At 41.3% G+C, this 19,794-nt stretch overlaps 1 protein-coding gene across 3 annotated transcripts in view; it reads left to right on the top strand.

Annotated features, from left to right (window-relative positions):
- Nucleotides 1–19,794, top strand: part of LOC116047696 (multidrug resistance-associated protein 4-like) — a 40,879-nt gene that overhangs the window by 1,352 nt on the left and 19,733 nt on the right. For 2 of the 3 annotated variants that reach the window (XM_031296630.2, XM_031296638.2), the window contains exons 3-20: nucleotides 2,853–2,973; nucleotides 3,056–3,280; nucleotides 3,358–3,447; nucleotides 3,566–3,729; nucleotides 3,846–3,971; nucleotides 4,166–4,415; nucleotides 4,502–4,609; nucleotides 4,784–4,873; nucleotides 5,640–5,831; nucleotides 5,968–6,062; nucleotides 6,143–6,229; nucleotides 6,367–6,463; nucleotides 7,787–8,026; nucleotides 8,241–8,372; nucleotides 8,524–8,561; nucleotides 8,864–8,958; nucleotides 9,388–9,534; nucleotides 15,120–15,199. In XM_031296630.2, the coding sequence (XP_031152490.1) occupies nucleotides 2,853–2,973; nucleotides 3,056–3,280; nucleotides 3,358–3,447; nucleotides 3,566–3,729; nucleotides 3,846–3,971; nucleotides 4,166–4,415; nucleotides 4,502–4,609; nucleotides 4,784–4,873; nucleotides 5,640–5,831; nucleotides 5,968–6,062; nucleotides 6,143–6,229; nucleotides 6,367–6,463; nucleotides 7,787–8,026; nucleotides 8,241–8,372; nucleotides 8,524–8,561; nucleotides 8,864–8,958; nucleotides 9,388–9,534; nucleotides 15,120–15,199 (2,377 nt within the window). Of the gene's footprint in view, nucleotides 1–2,852; nucleotides 2,974–3,055; nucleotides 3,281–3,357; nucleotides 3,448–3,565; nucleotides 3,730–3,845; nucleotides 3,972–4,165; nucleotides 4,416–4,501; nucleotides 4,610–4,783; nucleotides 4,874–5,639; nucleotides 5,832–5,967; nucleotides 6,063–6,142; nucleotides 6,230–6,366; nucleotides 6,464–7,786; nucleotides 8,027–8,240; nucleotides 8,373–8,523; nucleotides 8,562–8,863; nucleotides 8,959–9,387; nucleotides 9,535–15,119; nucleotides 15,200–19,794 lie in introns of those variants that run through there. The other variant, XM_036004492.1, reaches the window with a different exon arrangement.

The raw sequence follows: 19,794 nt of genomic DNA, 5'->3' as shown, positions 1-19,794 counted from the left end.
TTGGTAAACCCTTATTTACTGGGATTCTCCCAAGTAGCTAATACTATAAATAGGCTTAGATTCTAGGAAACAGGGTAGAACGCCAGTAATACCTCTTTAGCTTGATTGATTACATTTTGATTAGATTTGATTAGCTTGCCCCCCCTTCCGTTGTTGGGGTTTTAGACTGTTTCTTACACTGCACTGTAACTTTTATTCTTGTATTTTCATACCTGTCTTATTCTATTATAGCTATTTTTATATTCTCTATAAATGTTTTCAATTGTTTTTAACTGCTCTTTAATGTTTTTATGTAAAGCACTATAAACTGCCTTGTTGCTGAAATGTGCTATACAAATAAAACTGCCTTGCCTTAAGAGGAAAGACACAAACCACCTTCTGGTCACAACTCCTAGCATCAGTTTCCATGATAGCAATTTTGAAAAGTGTCCACTCTCTATCCAATAGTTTTTGAGGCACAGGAATCCAATTCTCCATCATATATCAGTTGACACCTCTGGTTCTCTTGATTAGTGTCCAGAATATGTGGCTTCTGGACTGATGAAACACAGCTGATCTTCAACCATTACCATGAGGTGGTCTGGTACCATGCACACCTGTGAACCTCCTTATGTTAATTCATGCTATTTCTTATTGGCTGCCCATTGACTAGCACGGCTGTCCACTGCTCAGGTTTAGATCAGATTCTTATTCTTGACATCATTGCAACTTCAAGGTGTATAGTAATTGACATTGAAATCCCCCTGAATGGAAATAGTAAATGGTCGATTTGGGCATTGTCCAAGACCCAATTCACCACTTCAGCAAAAGCATACTAATCAAAACTACTATATTCAAACAACAATCAGAGCTTTATTCACATACTAAGCCACAGACATATTGGAATTACCCCCTTCTCCACTGTTTAGTGTGTTTAATAGCCAACCAGAGACTCAAGGATGTCCCCACCACTGCCTGGCACCTATCAGCCTGGACATCTTCTTAATAGGGGACAGACTACCCACTTTTAGGGGGTTTGGTGTCAGACTTCACTTTGTGCTTGGAGGAGAGCCCACCTATATACAGTATAGACAGTACTTCTCAAACTGTCACATGAGAGCTTACTGAATCATAATTGGCATTACAGTACGTACTGGAGTCATTTCCAGCTATGTGTTTGCGCGTCAAAATGTCAGCATCGCCCCCGCACAAGGCCAGGGTGGGAGAGACCCAGAAAGAGGTGGCCTATGCCATCCAGTTGAGGGATGATCAATGGCCATAATGGAAGAGTATAGTGCAAGTTCTTCACAGCTAAGGCTATTGATGGATGATGATGACACATACCAATAGTTAGATATTGCAGCTGCAGTAATGAGGGGTTTGTATTAAATTGTGGCAGTGAAGAGCTAAGCAACAAAGCAAAGCTCTTTCTTTATAATTCAGATCCAATTAGAATTCAATCCAATGCAAAAGCTATATATAGAGAGTCTTGCTATTATTTTCTCGTTACGATGCAGTGCTACAAATAATTGATTACAGTACCTCAGTAAATATTCTATCATAAGAGAAAAAAGGTCCAAGGCACTCTTCTTGCAAACAATTTAAAAAGCCTTTATTTAAATGCCTATTTCATGTCGTAATCTTAGTACATAAAAAATAGAACAGGCCAGCAACCCACACGCAGCGGCACAAACGGCCTTCATTTGAGTGTAGCCCTCAACACACAGTTTACCCTTTAATAGACACCATAGGTGCATCTCAGTTCCCATATTTGATAGCTCTTCGCGCCTCTGCTGAACCGGAAGTTGTTCTATCCCTCCTTCGTGAAGGCCATCTCAAAGCTCTTATTCCTGCTCTGAATACAAGGAGTGAGCATCGAGGAGGGATCAGCGAGGAGCTACAGTATGAGCAAGGATACACCAGAGCAGCCTTCCCAGAAGCGGTGCAGCTAATAGGGTTGCTAACCTCACCCATACAGCTGACAAATTCATGTGACGCTTCAGAGGAAAAGACTTCTCATCCCTCTAAAACACATTTCCTCGTTTCCTCTCTCCTCCCATAATTTCCTCGTGTCTCTCCCGTGCTTCCACGGTGGACCGAACTAAGACGCGAGGAAGGGAGGCAAGTGGAGGAGCTGCAATTTAAGAGAACTGAGATGTACGTTGGATTTATTAACACCTGATAATTGTAAATACCTGAGCAAACAGCCAGTGAGATTAAAGGTTACAAATGTAAAGTATAACCACCAGATGGCTCTAAAAAATATATACAAGGAAGAGAAAAAAATAAAAGTAAAATAAGAAAAAACATGGATGTGCAAAACAGAAAAAAGGAAAACAAAAATAAATATGACTAAATGAATTTTGCAAAAGCACTATAAATGAGACATAACTACAAAAAAGGACTGCAATCAATGTTTTCATTGAGTCCTGGATAAGTTGTGGCCTGGCTTTTTATTTTTTTTGCAAGAGGAGTGCCTTGAAACCTTTTTTTCTTTTCTTTTTTTTTCCCTCTTTTGAACATTTGTCTTCCCCTTCCAAAGAGCACCTTCATGATTTATTTGAGCTTCTGAACAGTCCAGACTTTTTTTTCTTCTAAAATATTCTATCATGTAGAAACGTGTATGTAGACAGCTACACACTAAAATCTGTAGAAATGTAAGATGCACACTTAGTCAGTTAACATCCACACAAGCGAGACATTATTATAATAATAATGAATGATTTTGCTTGAAATGTGGAACTGAATTTGTTGTGATTTCTTTCGAGAAACATTCTGTAGTGCAACAGTTCATTATTGTGAGTACTGTAACAGTGCATTATTATACATTACTGACTGGGAGTAACCATTGCTTTTCTTTTCACTTTTCAAAGGTACTGGAACAGAGAGGTTCAACAGGCGGCAAAAGATATGTGCCCACCCAGACTTGCCAAAGTTCTTGTTCAGTGCTATTGGAGATCATACGCACTCATTGGAATATACATCTTTATAGAGGTACCGTGCAATCTCACAGTGAAACCAAAAGTCTACAGAGAACAATGCTGTATTAACAATTAATATTTTCATTTTCTATCAGGAAGTTATCAAAGTCATTCAGCCGTTGCTACTTGGGAAGATAATTGAGTACTTTGAGTGTTATGACCCCACCAACAAAGCTGCAGTCTATGAGGCCTACAGCTATGCTGCAGGCTTCTCCTTGTTAACCGTCGTTCTGGCTGTCCTTCATCATCTCTATTTCTACCACGTCCAGCGGGCAGGCATGAAGATTCGTGTGGCCATGTGCCACATGATTTATCAGAAGGTCAGTCATTATGACACATCTATGTATAAATGTCTGTATGTATGTATGACTTAATTTAACACCTTTGTTCTGCAAAGGCTCTTTGTCTTAACAGCAAAGCATTTGCCAAAACTACCACAGGACAAATTGTGAACCTCTTATCCAATGATGTTAACAAATTTGATGAGGTAATCATATGAAAGTATTTTATGTTTATCTTTAAATTCATATTTCACATGTGACTTACTCATTCAATAATACAGACCATACCTCAGTAATTCTTTCCTCTTCATCGTTTTATAACAGGTAACCTTATATTTGCACTTTTTGTGGATTGGTCCTCTACAAGCAGCAACGGTATTATTTTTGTTGATGTATGCGATTGGCCCATCATGCCTTGCGGGAATGGCTGTCTTCTTCATCCTGATGCCAGTACAGACTATGTTTGGACAGTTGTTCTCGAATCTCAGGTTTGTAGTCATTCGCCAGATTGATCAAATATAGAAAATAATTTTCTTTACTTTAAGTTTATGTTGTGTGTTGCACTGGTGCCAGGCCATTGCTGTAATTTGTGTCTGTTGTTTAGGGCTGAAACAGCAGTCTTAACAGATGAAAGGATACGCACAATGAATGAAGTAATTTCTGGGATCCGCGTTATAAAGATGTATGGGTGGGAAAAGCCTTTTGCTGCATTGGTGGATGAGGTCAGAAGGTACACCAATAACTAACCTACCTTTCCTTTTACCAAATTCCGTTGAAATCTATTAACATGTTTGTGTCATGTCCTCTTAATTAACAAGCATGTAAAAAACAAATACTCCTGTTTGCTGCAATACATTTGAGAATAATGTACCTGTACATGTAGGCCTGCAGTGTTTACTGACAACATGTCTTGTTATTGCACAGAATGGAAATCTCCAAGATCATGAAAAGCTCCTTCCTGCGTGGCCTGAACATGGCATCTTTCTTTGTGGCCAACAAGATTATCGTCTTCATCACCGTCTGTGTCTACGTGCTGACAGGAAACCAGTTGTCTGCTAGCAGAGTGTTTATGGCTGTTTCCCTCTATGGAGCGGTCAGACTCACCATCACACTCTTCTTTCCCTTTGCCATAGAGAAGGTCTCTGAGTCTCTCATCAGCATTAGAAGGATTCAAGTAAATACACCACATGCAGGCCATATTTGTGTGTGTTGATTACTGTCTGTGGAAACTGAAACTCTGAATGTAATTCTCCTTCTAAGAATTTTCTTTTGCTGGATGAAGTTGCTCCTCAGCATTTGGGGCTTCCTGTGGCAGAGAAGAAGGACTGTATGGTCAAAATTCAGGATTTAATATGCTACTGGGATAAGGTGAGAATTATTTGTGGGCATGGTGTCTCTCCTTATAGATAGTGTCGCTATAGAGATTGTGAAGCCTCTGGGACAAACTTTTGATTTTGAGCTATGTAAGTAAAGCAGACATGAACAGACTTTCTGAATAGTTACTCCATGACAGGGTTTCAGTTTATTTACTTTGTCTTACAGATGCTAGAGGCTCCAACTTTACAGAACGTGTCTTTTACAGTGAGGCCAGAGCAGCTCCTGGCAGTAATCGGACCTGTTGGGGCTGGAAAGGTCAGGTCTATTTTGTATTCCTGGGTTTATAGTCATGCACACACGATGATGATAAACTTGAGACATGTTAAGTAACTCAAAAATGTTAATAATGTAATATTATCAATTGTATTAGCAGTAAAGAGTTAAGTCAGTGCTGAGTTTTTAGTTTTGAATGCCTTATAAAAAGTCACTGGTTTTAATAACAAGATTGCTTAATTTTGCCATTGATTATTGTATTACACTGTTACTGTAAGATAGTAGAGCTAGCATTTCTCATTAAAGCCATTCTTTTGGTTAGCTGAAATGCCATTAATTATTGTCTTTTGGAAAATATACTTACTCACTTTCTTACCAAGAGTTTGATGAGAAGATACATATCTCTCTCATGGTTGTGTGGTAGATATGGAGCTAGAGTCGGGAGACAATTAGCTTAATCTATTTTAGCTTAGCATAAAGACTGGAAGCAGGGGGAAACAGCTAGCCTGGCTCTCATAAGTTCAAAAATACACCTTACCAGCGCCTCTAAAGCTTCCTAATTAACATGTTGTAAGTTGTTTGTTTAATTTATTCACAAACAGAAACGACAATGTGTGTTTTACTGCTAGTTATGTGCTAGCCTGTAAAAATCTCTTTGTGAACAACTTTATGCTAGCTAATTAGGCTACCTCCAGTTCCAGTGGTTTTGATCTTCTCATCTTACTCAGCAAGAAAGTGATTTTAAGCCTCCAACAATGCCAAAATGTTTTTGAAATCTTGTTTTTTGTCCTGTGTTTGTGCATGCCAGTCCTCGCTCCTCAGTGCCATCCTGGGAGAACTGAGTCAGGAAAGTGGTGTGGTCAAGGTCAAAGGAGAGCTGACATATACTTCTCAGCTGCCCTGGATTTTACCTGGTACGATTCGGAGCAACATCCTTTTTGGCAAAGAGCTCAACCCCCAGAAGTATGATAGAGTTCTGAGAGCCTGCGCCCTCAAGAGAGTGAGAATCACTGTTGATTATTACAGCCCCGCTGCATTTTCATTTTCTGTAGTCTATGTATTAGGAAGGTTTAGCTTGTAGTGAGTCCAGTGTAAATGTGAATGATTGGTAAGGGTTGCATTTGGACCTTATTCAGGACATGGACCTATTGCCAGGTGGTGACTTGGCGATAGTTGGGGACAGAGGGGCCAACCTCAGTGGAGGACAGAAGGCAAGGGTCAGCTTAGCAAGGTGTGCTAGATAACTACAGCAATGCACATTTCTTTCAGTGTCAGTGACCGAGATAACATCCATATTTGTGCATCTTTTAGAGCAGTGTATCAGGATGCAGATATCTACTTGCTGGATGACCCTCTCAGTGCTGTGGATGCCGAGGTGGGAAGGCACCTCTTTGAAGAGTAAGTTTTGTTACTAACATCTCCCCATTTTTGTCAATGGAGAACTCAAATGGAAAGTACATATCAGTTAATCAGGTGTTAAAATCAGGTGGTGAAAATATGTTAGTAGTTTTTGTTGTAAAAAGTGTTTCCTTCAGGTGCATTTGTGGACTTTTGAGGAAGAAGCCTCGTATCCTGGTTACTCATCAAATCCAATATCTGAAGGCTGCAGATCAAATTGTTGTCTTAAAGCAGGTGTGTGTTTGTCTTGTGTTTCTAAGAGTTTACATGTAAAGAAAAGTGCTCAGGTGGTAATTAAACAGTAGTGCATCAAATAAGCCAACCAAAGAGTTGTTACTGTTTATGATGCTCCATTTACTCTGAATATTTGCTATTTAAATAGTTTTAATCATGATCATATTATATGGCGTAAAAATGACATTCACTGTCTTATAGTATCACTTAGGCCTATGTCTAATTGCATTGTGTTTCTCAGCTCAATAACTTTTCAGTGACACCACACCCAAAATGTATCTTTTTAGTATCAAACAGTCAACCTCTGTAGACTTCAAGGTCGCTTTAAAAAGTTTGTAGTTACCTGAGGATATCATCTTGGATTCACAGCGATTAAAGTGGATTCCAACAATGACACAGCCAAAAGAAAACAGTACCTGTCTCCTGCTCCTTTATTGGTCAGACAAACCACTCTGTTTTCTTTAGGACATGCAGAGTCATGCTTACCAGCAGTAAGTGACCTATGACCATGGCAATAACAGAGCAGTCCCCAAACAGATTAGCGTTGAAGCCTCACTAACTGATTTGTGGCCAATTGGTATCAGAATAACTAAAGAACAAGCTGACAATTGGACGGTATTGCTAATGCATACAGTGCTTACACTCTCAGCTCATTATCATCTCATTGGAACAGAGTGTCTAGCAGCTTGATGATTCAAGTTCAAAAGTTACTGACATTTTAGCTCTGGTTTGGTCTTTTTTGACTCTTGAGGAAAACATTGGCATGTTTGGCTCTCTAGATGTTTGCATTTCTGCACCTCCTGGTCGCCACAGAAATATTCTCTGTGGATTTGTCACTACAAGCAATCCCTTCCAAACTCCACAGCCACAGCTTCAATCGTTAACAAAAAAATAAATATGCATATATTGTGCAATGGTAGAGCAGGTAAAACAATGGGAAGTGCATGATTTAACTTTATAATATCCATTAATATGACTATTATTACTTTTACTAAAATATTTATAATATATGAACTGTAACTATTGTTGTCAGAATACATCCAACATGGCGGAAGACATTCAAGAACATTCTGTCAAAAGCCTCAATTAGGATGTTATTCTATTACTTATATATAACACATTTGAGGGATTTGTGTGTGTGTGTTCCTTTCTGTAAGAGTTTAAAAGTTACATTCATAGGCAAAGAAACTTACATAAATGTTCTTTTTATTAGTAATATTAACAGGGGCTCATATATCATGTCACTTACAGATGCTGAAATTTCCAGGACTATGTGTGTGACTTCTTGTGCTCTTAACTGCATCTCTTTGCTGTCATTGCCAGGGTCAGATGATGGCACGGGGGACCTACAGTGAGTTACAGAGCTCTGGACTCGACTTCACCACCCTGCTTAAGAAGGAGGAGGAGGAGGAGGGCCAGGACAGGGAGAGGCAGGGCGCGACCCCCATCCCTTGGACTGTCTCCCGCTTCCCCCATACACTCTCTGACAACTCAATGTCCTCTATGTCCTCCCTCTCCTCCTCTCTGTACTCTTTGAGTGATGGAGCAGAGCCACTTACAGTGGTAGGTATAGTTGAAACATCGAATTACTACAACTTGGCTATAATTGGAAAACATGGTGTTCATCAAGCTTTAAGCATATGTGTATAGGGAAAGGCTTGTGTGCATTCTACAGCCACTAGAGGGCAGAAGCTACTCACATTTTCCCTGCTGCTCATTTCTGCCTGATCTGAAGTGTTGCTGGATGGCTGGCATTGACACTAGTGTCTATTTGTAGGCAATGCAACCAATGGAGGAGGAAAGCCGCTCAGAAGGAAACGTCGGCCTGCGTATGTATGTGAAGTATTTCAGGGCAGGCGCTAACTTCCTGGTCCTCTTGGTCCTCATTTTACTCAATGCCCTAGCACATGTGAGTCACCTTCTTTAATTAATTTGGTGTGTGTTTTCTATAAATTTTGGAAAAATACAAAATATTTATCTCAAGTGAATTTGAGACAAAATTGAATGATTTAATGAATTGACTTTTTATATTTAATTTGTTTGTGTGTTTGCTTGTTTAGATCACCTTTGTTCTACAAGACTGGTGGCTTGCTCGCTGGTAAGATTTTGTTTCTCTTACACCCTGTAAAAAGCATGAATGCTTTCAAAAATTGAGAATAGCAGGTGTTGTAAGCCAAACTGACTGATTTTGATTTTGAGGCTGGAAATGGTCGATGATTTAATAGAAGACGACTGAACCAAACTGTTTTTTTTGGCATTATCTGTCACTTGTTGAAACTGACCTTGTGCTTCAGGACAGGAAGATTGTGTTCTGTGTAGTGCCTTCATGTTCCAGCGTTCTTTCTTTGTTGTGTTTATTTGTCCTTGTGGATTTTTGGTTCTTTTGTCGCTGACTTGCAGGGCCTCTGAACAGAAGCACATCAATGTGACAGAGCACCTCAATGGCAGCTTCCCTCGGCGGCTGGACCTTGACCTGTACCTAGGTGTTTACGCAGGTGAAGCTCACAAAGCGCACATTGCTTTTTTGTGTACTGTTGAGGCTCTGAATACGCCAGCCATTCAATGAACAGATCCACAGTTCTCTGGCTGTGGCCCAAGGCCTTCAAGGCCCAGTGTACTGTATGTGTACATGGGCCTCAGCTGTACAGGGAGATAGCAGTGCCTTTCTTTTTCTCTGCTGTTGGATTGCTCTAATTGTCTCCCTGTGACTCCCAGCCACTTCCCTCTTTCAGACTTTTGTATTCACAGTGATAGATCAGCATTCAAGACAAAAAAAGCATAATTGAAGGAAAAACACAAGTAGAATAAATATGCTTTTTTTGTGCCATTCAGCATGCTTAATACTGGAACCTTAAATGCATAGCTGACTACAAGGATAGCATTGTAGTGTGCTGATGGATTTTTTTTCTCTCTGCTTTGGTCAGGTTTAACAGCCACTTCAGTAGTGTTTGGCTTCCTTCGCAGCTTGGTCTTCTTTAATGTCCTGGTGAGCGCGGCCCAAACCCTACACAACAGCATGTTTGATGCCATCCTCCGGACCCCTGTACACTTTTTTGATATCAATCCAATTGGTAAGTGGCTCACCTCCTTCTCAAGTTCTCATTTAGATAACTACTAACATATTCATAACATGACCAAGGTGGTAAAGGAATGATGTGTGGGGATTATGAGATGTTAACATCCAGTGGGACCTGCTGTAGAAGCTCCAGTGGTGAGATACAATATCTCACCACTAGAGAGCAGACTTATGTTTCGAGCCACTTCACAAACAGCCATACGCTTGCTTTTAAACTCCATAGTCAGTTATTAGTTTGTAAGTTATATATATAATAATTTATAATAACTTATATTTTCAAATGCTATCTTTTTCATATAAAACTGTAAATAATTGTATTCAAGGATTTCATATTATAATGATATTATTGAAATGTTTATGTAATTTCTCAATAAATATAATTAATAACTGATAAATATTAATCAAAAGATCTAATATGTACTGTAATATAAAAACTGTACTTTCAGTCATACAAGCTCAAAGATGGTTTTCTGTTTGTGGGACATATGGGGTTTAATATTTGATTGTGACTGGCATCACAAAAGTCGCTGCTGGGATTTAAAGCCTGTGTAACCAAGAGGCCGATTCAGTCAAAAAGCCTTGTGATATGGCATAATATGTAGTCATAATGTATTTAAAAATGAGTAAAGAGAGTCCTATCTTTTTTTATTGTGAGTTTGAACAAAAAGCAAACAATCATATTGAATACATATTGTTTGCACTAGATCTTGGACAGTGTTGTGTTTGGACTATAGAGCTTTGTAAATACAGATGTATTTATCTTGTGCGCTGTATCAGAAATCTTCGATTATTTCATTAGCTTTATAGGCTGTATCTGCTGGGTCAATGGAGTGGGCAGATGGACACGATTTTAAAAAGTGTGCAAACACTCCAAATACGTCTGACTTTACTCAGGTAGGGCTGCTAGTTTTTTCTTCAGGCGTGTTTTGCGCCGCCTTTTATTATTAGTATTTTAGTATTTCAAGATTTGTTTCAATCATTTGCAAAATGTTTTGCTCTTCTTGTTATTGTATCTCTATGACTTTGTGGTATTCATTAAAAAAAACTCTTTTAATTAGGTGAAATAATGTCACTAAAATGTTTCATTTATATCCAAAGTCAACTGTCGAGTGGCCCACTTTGATAACTTTAATTGTTCATCTGTCAGCAGATAATTACTCAACCTAATCTCTTCATAGTGACATGCATGTACAGCACATTCAGCTTGGGTGGGAATTCTCAACAAGAAGGAAACTTGTATCTGTATAATGAGTCATAATAAGCTAATAACACAAGTCTAAATATGATTTGAGGGTGTTCAGAAGCTTGCGGTTTTTGTCGGGTATTAGAAGTGGGTGCAGCAACAAAGCTTTCCTTTGCAAAGCTGTGTTTGGAGCAAACACCACAGGTCTTAATCTTTGGCTTTTGTTTCTAGTGCTGCTGTTGTGTTACGTATTGGACTACCTGACGGCTTATCTGGGTGTGCCTTGCTTGGTAATCTACACAGGGGAGGAGGACAAACACTTTGAATAATGTAATAATCTGTTTAATAGCGCAGTAAAGGAGAGGCTTAACAGACACTGCTATCTGATTGCTGTTGTGCTGCTATCAGTAACCATTGTATGACCAGTCCAGTCATTGCAGCTTGGCCTCTAGGATGGCAAACAACAGTGTTTATGGCTGGATTTATAGACAACTGTCCCAGATAGTGAGTTTCTTTTGTCTTTAGTCCAGTCAATAGTAGATTAAGCATGACCATGACATTTTTTAACAATTTAAATAAGTTTCACTCATTTACATTTTTTTTTAAATTTTCTTCTCCTGGTCTGTATTTTTTGATTTATTCACTTGAGTGAAACCGAACAGAAAAGACCAGGACAAAAAAACGCTGTCAGCTCTGCCGTTTTTCTCTTACTCTTCTTTCTTTCTTAATGTTTTGCTTCTTTTTTTTCCCCCTTTATACAATAACTGCCACTTTCACCACAACTGCTTCCACACATCCACTACTCTCATGCAATAAGTGTGAGTAATTTGTAACTGTGTGCTGATGTGTTGTTAAGGATTTGACAACTGTTTACATGTGTAAGTGATAGGTGCACTGCTGCTGAACAGGCCAAGTGTTTGATAGCTGTCCACGGAGTTAAAGGTTACCATTTCAAGCATCACTGCACAAAGGTCCTATTTGTTATTCTGTGAATGTGGTTTATAACAATAGAGTACAGCAGTGGTGAATTATGTTTGATGAAGAGGCATTGTAGCTCCTCTGTATCAGTCACTGAATGTGCCATTTGTATCATGTGTCTGTGTTATCTTTTGTGCTGTGTGGAAATAGTTGATTTCCAAGTTGGGGCTTGTGGTGATGAAAACCTTTTATATTTTGTAACAATACTGTTTGATAAGAAGAAATCTAGATGATGTTGATAACACTACAGACTGCTATTTCCTCTACTATATTAATTTATATAACTTAATATATTCATGTTGCTCAATTTTAGCAATATGGACAGTCTTATTACAGCTGTTCATCCAAATGTGATCCAGTTAGAGCAGCACAGACAGCGGTGGATGTGTTGAGCTGATGTTGATCCCTGTAATTTAGTGTCATTGAGTGGGCTAATCCCCTCAGAGACTGCAGGCCAGGGCTTCAGCTCATCAGCACAGTCAAGAAGTGGAGCTTCAGTCAACACACACATGCACACACACTTCTACCGTCCCCCTTTCACATCGGCATAGTGGGCCATCTCAGTGCTAGGTGTCACTCAGTTGCTGTTGACGCAGGGAACATTGGATCTTCTGTAGTCAGTGATGTGAGATTCTAATTGTGTCTACAGAGGCAATGTTTTGAATGTCTGTATTTCAGGTCTGGAATGCAAGAGTGTTAAGAGCAAAGTGGAGGAAATACTGCAGAGAGGATGATGATATCGAGGTGTGTAAATTGAATGTGGAGATGGAGCCGTGTGTGTGTGTGCAGTATGGCTGATAGGGCTCCCCCTCGCTCGGCACTTCCACTATTTAATTGCATGAAAGGGAAGCAGAGGAGATTGCAGGAGCCTGTCAGTGTGAGCGAAGAGAATGGATTTAGAATGTATTAGTATTGGCAGCAAGGCGCCAGCGGTGGGAGGCTGCCCCAGGCCCCAAGGCCCTTCATGGAAGTACAGGTGAGCTGTGCCACCTCCAGCCTTGGCAGCCCCCTCCCCAGTATTCCTTCATTATCTCACTTCCCTGACTGAAAGGCCCTCCAACTGCACTGGGGCCCACACATGGAGCGGCTCTGAGTCGTCCCCTTATCTTGATGTTTACAGGGAACAGCGATTTGCCACACGCCCTGCTCTAGCCGGACCCCACTGTTCCACTTCTTTAAGTGTGATTGGGGGCCTTGCTCACCTAATATCTCCACCTAAGGGGCCACCTTAGTTGGAAGGGCTTGATATTTCCTGAGCCTAAAAAATAGTGCAAATCACCCCTGGAGTCTTAAACCATGAGAAATTGTTTGATACTAATGCTGCTGATATCCTGAAATGTCTATACCCCTCGCTACACAATAGGTGATATTGTTGACAACCACCCATAGTGATTGAAGCCATTGTCCCATGCCGATCTTACCTCATAGGCATTTCCATGCAGTGAATGTCTTTGTGTAACTGCACCACTGTAATATATCCCCTCTATAGTCTGCGCAGGATGGAGAAGGGTCTTTACTTCATCCCCTCTGAAACTCTCTGTTGACTGAGCTGCTTGTCAAACAGCTGATAGCTGGCTGATGTTCTCTGTTCTAACACCCTCTAACCATGGTATGATGTAACCCAGAGAAACCTACCCTTTTCTCATTGGCATTGTTTGTCAGATATGCATGAATTTAGGTCATCTATGGCTTAGACAGTAAAATTACATAAATTATTATTGGATCTTCCGCAAACACAGTTTGACAAGCACTCCCCCCATTCCCAGACTAAAGCAGCTATATTCTACACTAGTATAGTAGCAGCTCTACCCCCTTGCATGAACCCTCCCCTCGGGATGTCTGTATGCTAAAGGGGCACTCACACTGTGAATAAGATTAGTCTGCCTCCAAGTGTACAACATGCTTACGCCACTTGACTTTGAATCAGTACTGATTTGGAGCATTGCTGGATTGTTGCGGGGAATAATCTCTGGCTGGGTTTATGCAATGGCTGTTATGGGGAGCCCGGCCTCGTCTGCATGCATGTTTTAGGCAGGAGCGGCATTTTGGATAAAGCTGTAAGCTGCTTATGGCCGTGGAGAGAGGTGATTACAGGGCCCACCTCCGTAGGACTGACTGGGAGGCTGGGAGGCAACTTTTAGGTCAGTGCCATGGCTCTGCCACGCCTCCGAGTGCCATACTGCCACATTCTGCTAATGTGCTGCTCAGCCGTTTCCTCTCTGTCCTGTACCAAGTCCCACCCTTATTCATGGCCTATTCTGTGAGCTCAAATAAACTCATATGCATGCTTGCGAGGTTGGTTTCACTCTATCAGGGGTTGAACCCTAAATACTGTATGTGTGTGCTGCTTTATTTACATTCTCCTCTGACATATTATTTTTCGCTTAGTGTCACTGTGAGAGACAATGGGTTGCTTAAGTACAGTATTAAACATTATGACACCAATTTGGAGACGCTTTGACAGGGAATACACTATAGACTACACACAAAAGATCTACAGTACAGCTTGTTTGTGTCTTTTGACTTGAGCCCTGTTCATGTAGTGGCAATGCTGGCACTGCTCTGGTACTTTTTTCTCTGCCTCTGAGAGTCAGAGGGTTTCATTCAAGGACAGAAATAGAGAAAGCCTTTCTGTCTTGTCTGCCTTTAGGTGGTGAAGTGTGGGAATTTGCTATCACTGACCCTGTAGTAAACACTGTGTGAAAGCAGCTGGAGTATAATCTTATGTGTTGTGGGATCAGAATAGGGGAGCAAAGTTACTAAAGAATCACAAAAAAGGGCTGCCACATCACCTGTGCAGAGCATCAGCCAAAATAATGAACACCTGAGCAAATTGGAGGCAACTCAATTAACGTCACTGACAAAGCCAGTCAGAGCATAAAGGCAGGTACGCAGCTTCTGTTGCCCTTTTGTTTGGAAACAAAAGGTTCCCTCGTGTATTCAGACAAGAGTAGGGCAGTCTTTATGAAATGCTAGACAAATAATGATTCATTGTTTAATCTAGATAGGCCTGTGTTTTGCATCAGACAGTGTATAAGTTCTTTTCTATTAAATTGGAGGGGACTTTCGTAACAGTTGCTCAATAGTCTAGTGAGACTGAAGGAAATTGAAACAAACTAAATATTGTTTTTATGGGTTCAGAATGATTAGCTAATGGATAAAGAATATGTATATGCATTTGACTTATATGTGTTATTCCACATCCAATTAATACTCCAAATGTTCTCTCACACTATACAATTACACATTACATAATCTTGTTTCCCCTATTTTTACTATATTACTTCTGATCGGACAAATGATACACTTGACACCTTTCTAACCAATAAGACCACATTTTGCTTTCAATTGTGTGATTCTATCTTACATATATCTACTCTAATGTCATCTAATCTGTGCTTTTGTGTTGTGTTTCCCAGGAAGAATCCTCAACAGGTTTTCGAAGGACATTGGTTACCTGGACTCTCTGCTCCCATGGACGTTTGTGGACTTTATCCAGGTGAGTCTCACCTCGGCAGGTTTGGTCGCTGGCACTGCAGCATGGGAAGGCCATTTCATGCCTGGCTAAACCTGCTTTGTGGTCCGGGTCCCCTAATCTGGAAACAATTACTGTAGGATTACCCGCCAGCGCGGCCCAGCGCCTGCACAGATTTAATAAAAGTGTGCACATAGGCTGAGGGCGTGGCTCCCTCTGTGTGACACAACAGAAGCGGCATCTTCAGAGAATGTGTTTGGAGACTAAACAAGTGATTGGGAGAGAGAAAGGTACCAAAGAGGAAATAAAGGTCACAGGATGATGGGGATGATTTGGAGGAAAACAGTGGGGAGGCAAGGAGGGGGTGACGAGGACAATTCGCTGAGTGGCAAAGAGAAGAAGTGTGAGCAGCAGGCGTACGATGTATTGCAGGAGTGGAGCTGGAAGCGTGGTTGAGGGGAAAAGGGGACAGGTCAGTTGGAACAGATCCAGAGCGGGACTTGCCCCTCTTAAGGCGATTCACCTAATGCTCTACAGTCTTAGGCCTGGTAGCCAAGGGCCACCCTGGTGCATAACCAGGTTAGGTTACCAAATGCCACCGTGCCACCATGACAGCCATCTCCCACGAAAGCCTGCGGAGATGAGCCAGCTCATGCACCTAGCACCACAAAGAAGGGAATGTTCGCTGCACAATTCGAGGTAGAGGAGCAGGCGTGGCTCTTTGGTTAGGGCCAAAGAATAGAACAAAGGCGCGCTGAAAACGAATCCCCCCTCCACAATGCCTGAGTGATGTTTGTGGCAGATACCCATCTCACAGTAGACAAAAGCCATCTTAAATGCTGAAAGCACAAAGGATCATATGCACAAAGCCTTTTTGTCTGCCATAGTTTCCCTCATTTTGATAATAAGGTGAATAATGGCTGGAGTAAAATAATAAGTTTGTAGAAGGCACATAGGTCCAACTGAAACCAGTGAAAGTAGAGGTCATGACTAAAAACAGTCTTGTATCGCACATATGTACTCAGAGTATGACATCTATTCCACCATATTAGTTATTACCTGACTTATCATGGAATACAAGAAACAATACTATTTGAACCATGTGTCTGTATTGTAGTGAAAAATACCTTTTAATAACTCAAGAGCAAACTGTCAAAATAAGACTAGCTATATCATAGACTGGCTATATCATGTGCACATGGTTTCTGCTGGTCGTTCGCTCTAGCAGAAAGTGGGAAGTGATTGTGATAGTGGACAAAGGTGGCATCCTTTGGACAGAACACTTTTGTTTGTGTGGCTTTCTGCTCTTGTTTGCAGGTGGCTTTCATGAAGCAGTCTTTAATGCTTTCAGGAAGGACGTTTTTCACTCTTTTTATCAAAGTATTAGCTGCGCAGAAAAGCTGCTGATCCTGACTATTGTTGCTCATTCGTGGAGGGACATTTCCCCATAGTCATTGTTTAAATGGTTGTCAGTGGGGAATAAAGTGAAACTTCATAAACAATGCCCTAACTGGTTTATCTCTCTCTATGGGGAGAGGTGTGGGGATTTGCACCAGAGCCTCCGCCTTTATGGTGGAGTAAGCACTTCACAGCCCCTCAGCACTGCTCCCATCACCGCCTAACAAGGGGATTCCCTCAAGCTGGGGAAACCTGGTTACACCCCAGACCCCTATTTTTCTTCACAGGTCTCATCAAGTAGTAATTTAGTGTATTTGGGAAAAAGGCTCTTTCTCCTCTCTCTTTATGGTCAGGGGACAAAGACAGAAATGTCAATTAAAAACACCTCAGGCTTCGGGGACTGTCTGCTTTTGTGTAGACTTGACCTTTAAATCCTGGGTTGCCTCTATTTTCACAGAGGGGGCAGAGGAGGAGGGCAAGACAATAAGGGGTGAGTACAGGGGTCTTTCAGTGGAGGATTTTGTGTGAAGGCTCTTGACCAAATCACACCACTAACTGTCGGGTCCATAGCTACATTCATAGGTCTTCTTAACCATCCACGCAAATTCAGTTTGTCAGCATGTGCATGCTAAGACACCAGCTGACAGGTGCTTTCATTTAAGTGTGACTTAGCCTGGTCTCACCAATTTTAATGGCATATAAACATGCATAAACATTGGCTCATGAATCATAAATTATAGCAGTAAAACCTGGAGGGAGAGTAAATAGTTTGGAGTGTGTGAGAAAAGGGAGCATGTGTGTGGTATGCAGACAGAATCCCAGCACAGAATACACACACAAACACACAGCAAAGATGGCTATTGTCTAAAAACACTGGCGGGTGGATCGTTTTGTGAGTCTGTATATTGTGGCACATTGTGTGTCAGGCCTCTCAGTGGCTTTGTGGTATATACGAACTGCTGACGTAACTGTGAGTGCTATAGGATGGGATTTCACCGGCTTTCTCTCCTTCTTTACCACACTGGTGACGGAAGAAGTGAAGAATGCACTGGCTCCAGGCGTTACTCAGGTTATACTGAGAAACACAAGAGATGGTCCTGTGTGGAAATATTAAGGCTGCGCCATGAATCCCCCTTGAGCATTGTTTTATGACAGTGCCATTGTCTTCCTGCACAAGGTGAAAAAAAATACCAGTGACACCTAAAGATTTGTCAAATTAATGTAAAAATAAACCAGAAAACAGCATTGTGTGTGTGTGCTTATGGGTATGCCTAACTGGCCACTTAGCAATACCACACATGGTCATTCGATGGCGAGCATCGGCCAGCAAAAGCTTTCATTCCAGTGTGTGTATGTGTGGTCTCACATGATGCTGCGGGGCACCTTAGCTGCTCTGACTCAGACATACAGGCCAGGCCCTGGGTCCTTTGAGTCTGGGAACTTACATAACAAAGTGTCAATATGATGAAAGATAATGCATTCTGTGCTTTCTGTGAGTGACTTTTGTATTTGTGAATTGCTGTTTTCTTACACATTTGAAAATGTTTTTGTGTTGTTTTCAAGTGAAAGTAAAAGGAGCAATGACTGAGTGAATGAATTTGCTGGACACAAGTGATTTATAGTAGAGAGAGAGAGAAAGAGAGACCGCATTTCAAAGCCTTTCTCTTATTTCCAAAATGGGCTTGGAAATCTGCAGCTTGACTGAGCCCAAATAAGTGACTTCTTTTACCTTTTCACGACACACAAAGGCCTAATCCTAGGACTACTTGAGCCACCAATGTAGACAGTGACTGAGACCACCATAGTATGTGTCAGACCCTCCTCACCACACACAAAACACATTGACTGCAGCTTTATGAAGTGAAAATGGCCCAGAAAGGGAAAATGTGAAAGAGGTGTCCACAGTCATTTCTCCCAAAGAAAGGCAATAGCATCTGGGCATTTAATGCTAAAATAAAGCCCAAAGACAGAGTAGAATGGATTGGGTCACTTCTATTGTTCCAGAGCCCGAGTGGAACAGCCCTGTTTTGTTTCAGTACCACTGACCCTTGCAACTTATTGTGCCCCTCTGTCAAGGAAAAGTGTGGAGTGAAAAAAAATTCCAGCGATGACAGAGGACTTCTTTTGAGGAATTTTCTTTGCCATGCTTTCCCCTCATTTCCTGTTTTGTTTGCACTTCTTTTTTCCCAGTGGCAAATATTGCACACTGTCAGTAAATAAAGGGAGGATGAAAAGGGGGTTGTAAAAAGCATACTGATTCCTTATGTCCAGAGGGATGTTTAATTAAAGGCAAGTGTTTATTTTCTGCTGCGGAACAACAGTCGCTATCATTGCTGAGCACAAATACAGCAATTAACTTCAATTTTCTACATTTATTTAGACATCAAAGAGCTGATAGAATCATTGAGAAAATAAAGCAATAAGGGTCAGCAGAGATCTCAATGGTCTTTGGACACAGCAGTGCGCCCAGTTTGCCTGAATGACTGAATCACATGCGTGCGGTAGCTTTCTTTTCTTGCTAAAGAGCAATTAGCGGTAATTCTTTATTTAAACAGTTTGTTTACAAAACCTTTCATCCTTTTATCCACTTTTATGTGCAGCGGGATGTGGCTTTGGGAGTTTTCTGTTCCTGTGTGGTTTCATAGGAGATATGGATGTGGTCCGAGGGGGTGAGGTGTGTGCTTGTAGGATCACTTATCTGAGTCATCTGTGTGTAGTGTGGGTGGGGGGCCACGGTGTTCCCGATGCTGACATGATAAGCGCCAGACCACGCAAATGGATCACATCAAACATTGCCTTGGCGACAGCGGGCCCTGGGGAGCAGGAGGAGGCAAGACTCCTATCTAATGGTTCCTGTTCCTCTGTCGCTTCTGATGACCCCACTGTCAGATAAGCCTGTCCTGGACCTTCGTGGCTCCTGACTGAAATGGGCCCAATTAGAATTTAAATGAACCAATCGGCAAACATGAATGAGCGTTGTCGCTGTGTCACCAATCAGCAGCAGGAAGGTGAAGCAAAACAGTATATTTGATAAGACATTTGTTCAGTTAATGTTAGATCCCCTCAGGGGAAGGCTGGATAACATGCAGTAATGGCTCGTGTGCCACCATCTCACTTTGCAGTCTGGTAGCCTTCCATCAAGGCTAAGATTGAAACTTATGTACTGTGAAATTCTTGGGATCAGTTGTGCTCAGTAGCTTCCACTCACTGTTTGATTGCGT

This window comes from Sander lucioperca, chromosome 8, assembly GCF_008315115.2.
Source record: "Sander lucioperca isolate FBNREF2018 chromosome 8, SLUC_FBN_1.2, whole genome shotgun sequence".
NCBI classification, from domain to species: Eukaryota; Metazoa; Chordata; class Actinopteri; order Perciformes; family Percidae; genus Sander; species Sander lucioperca.
This window is presented reverse-complemented; position numbering and strand designations above follow the sequence as displayed.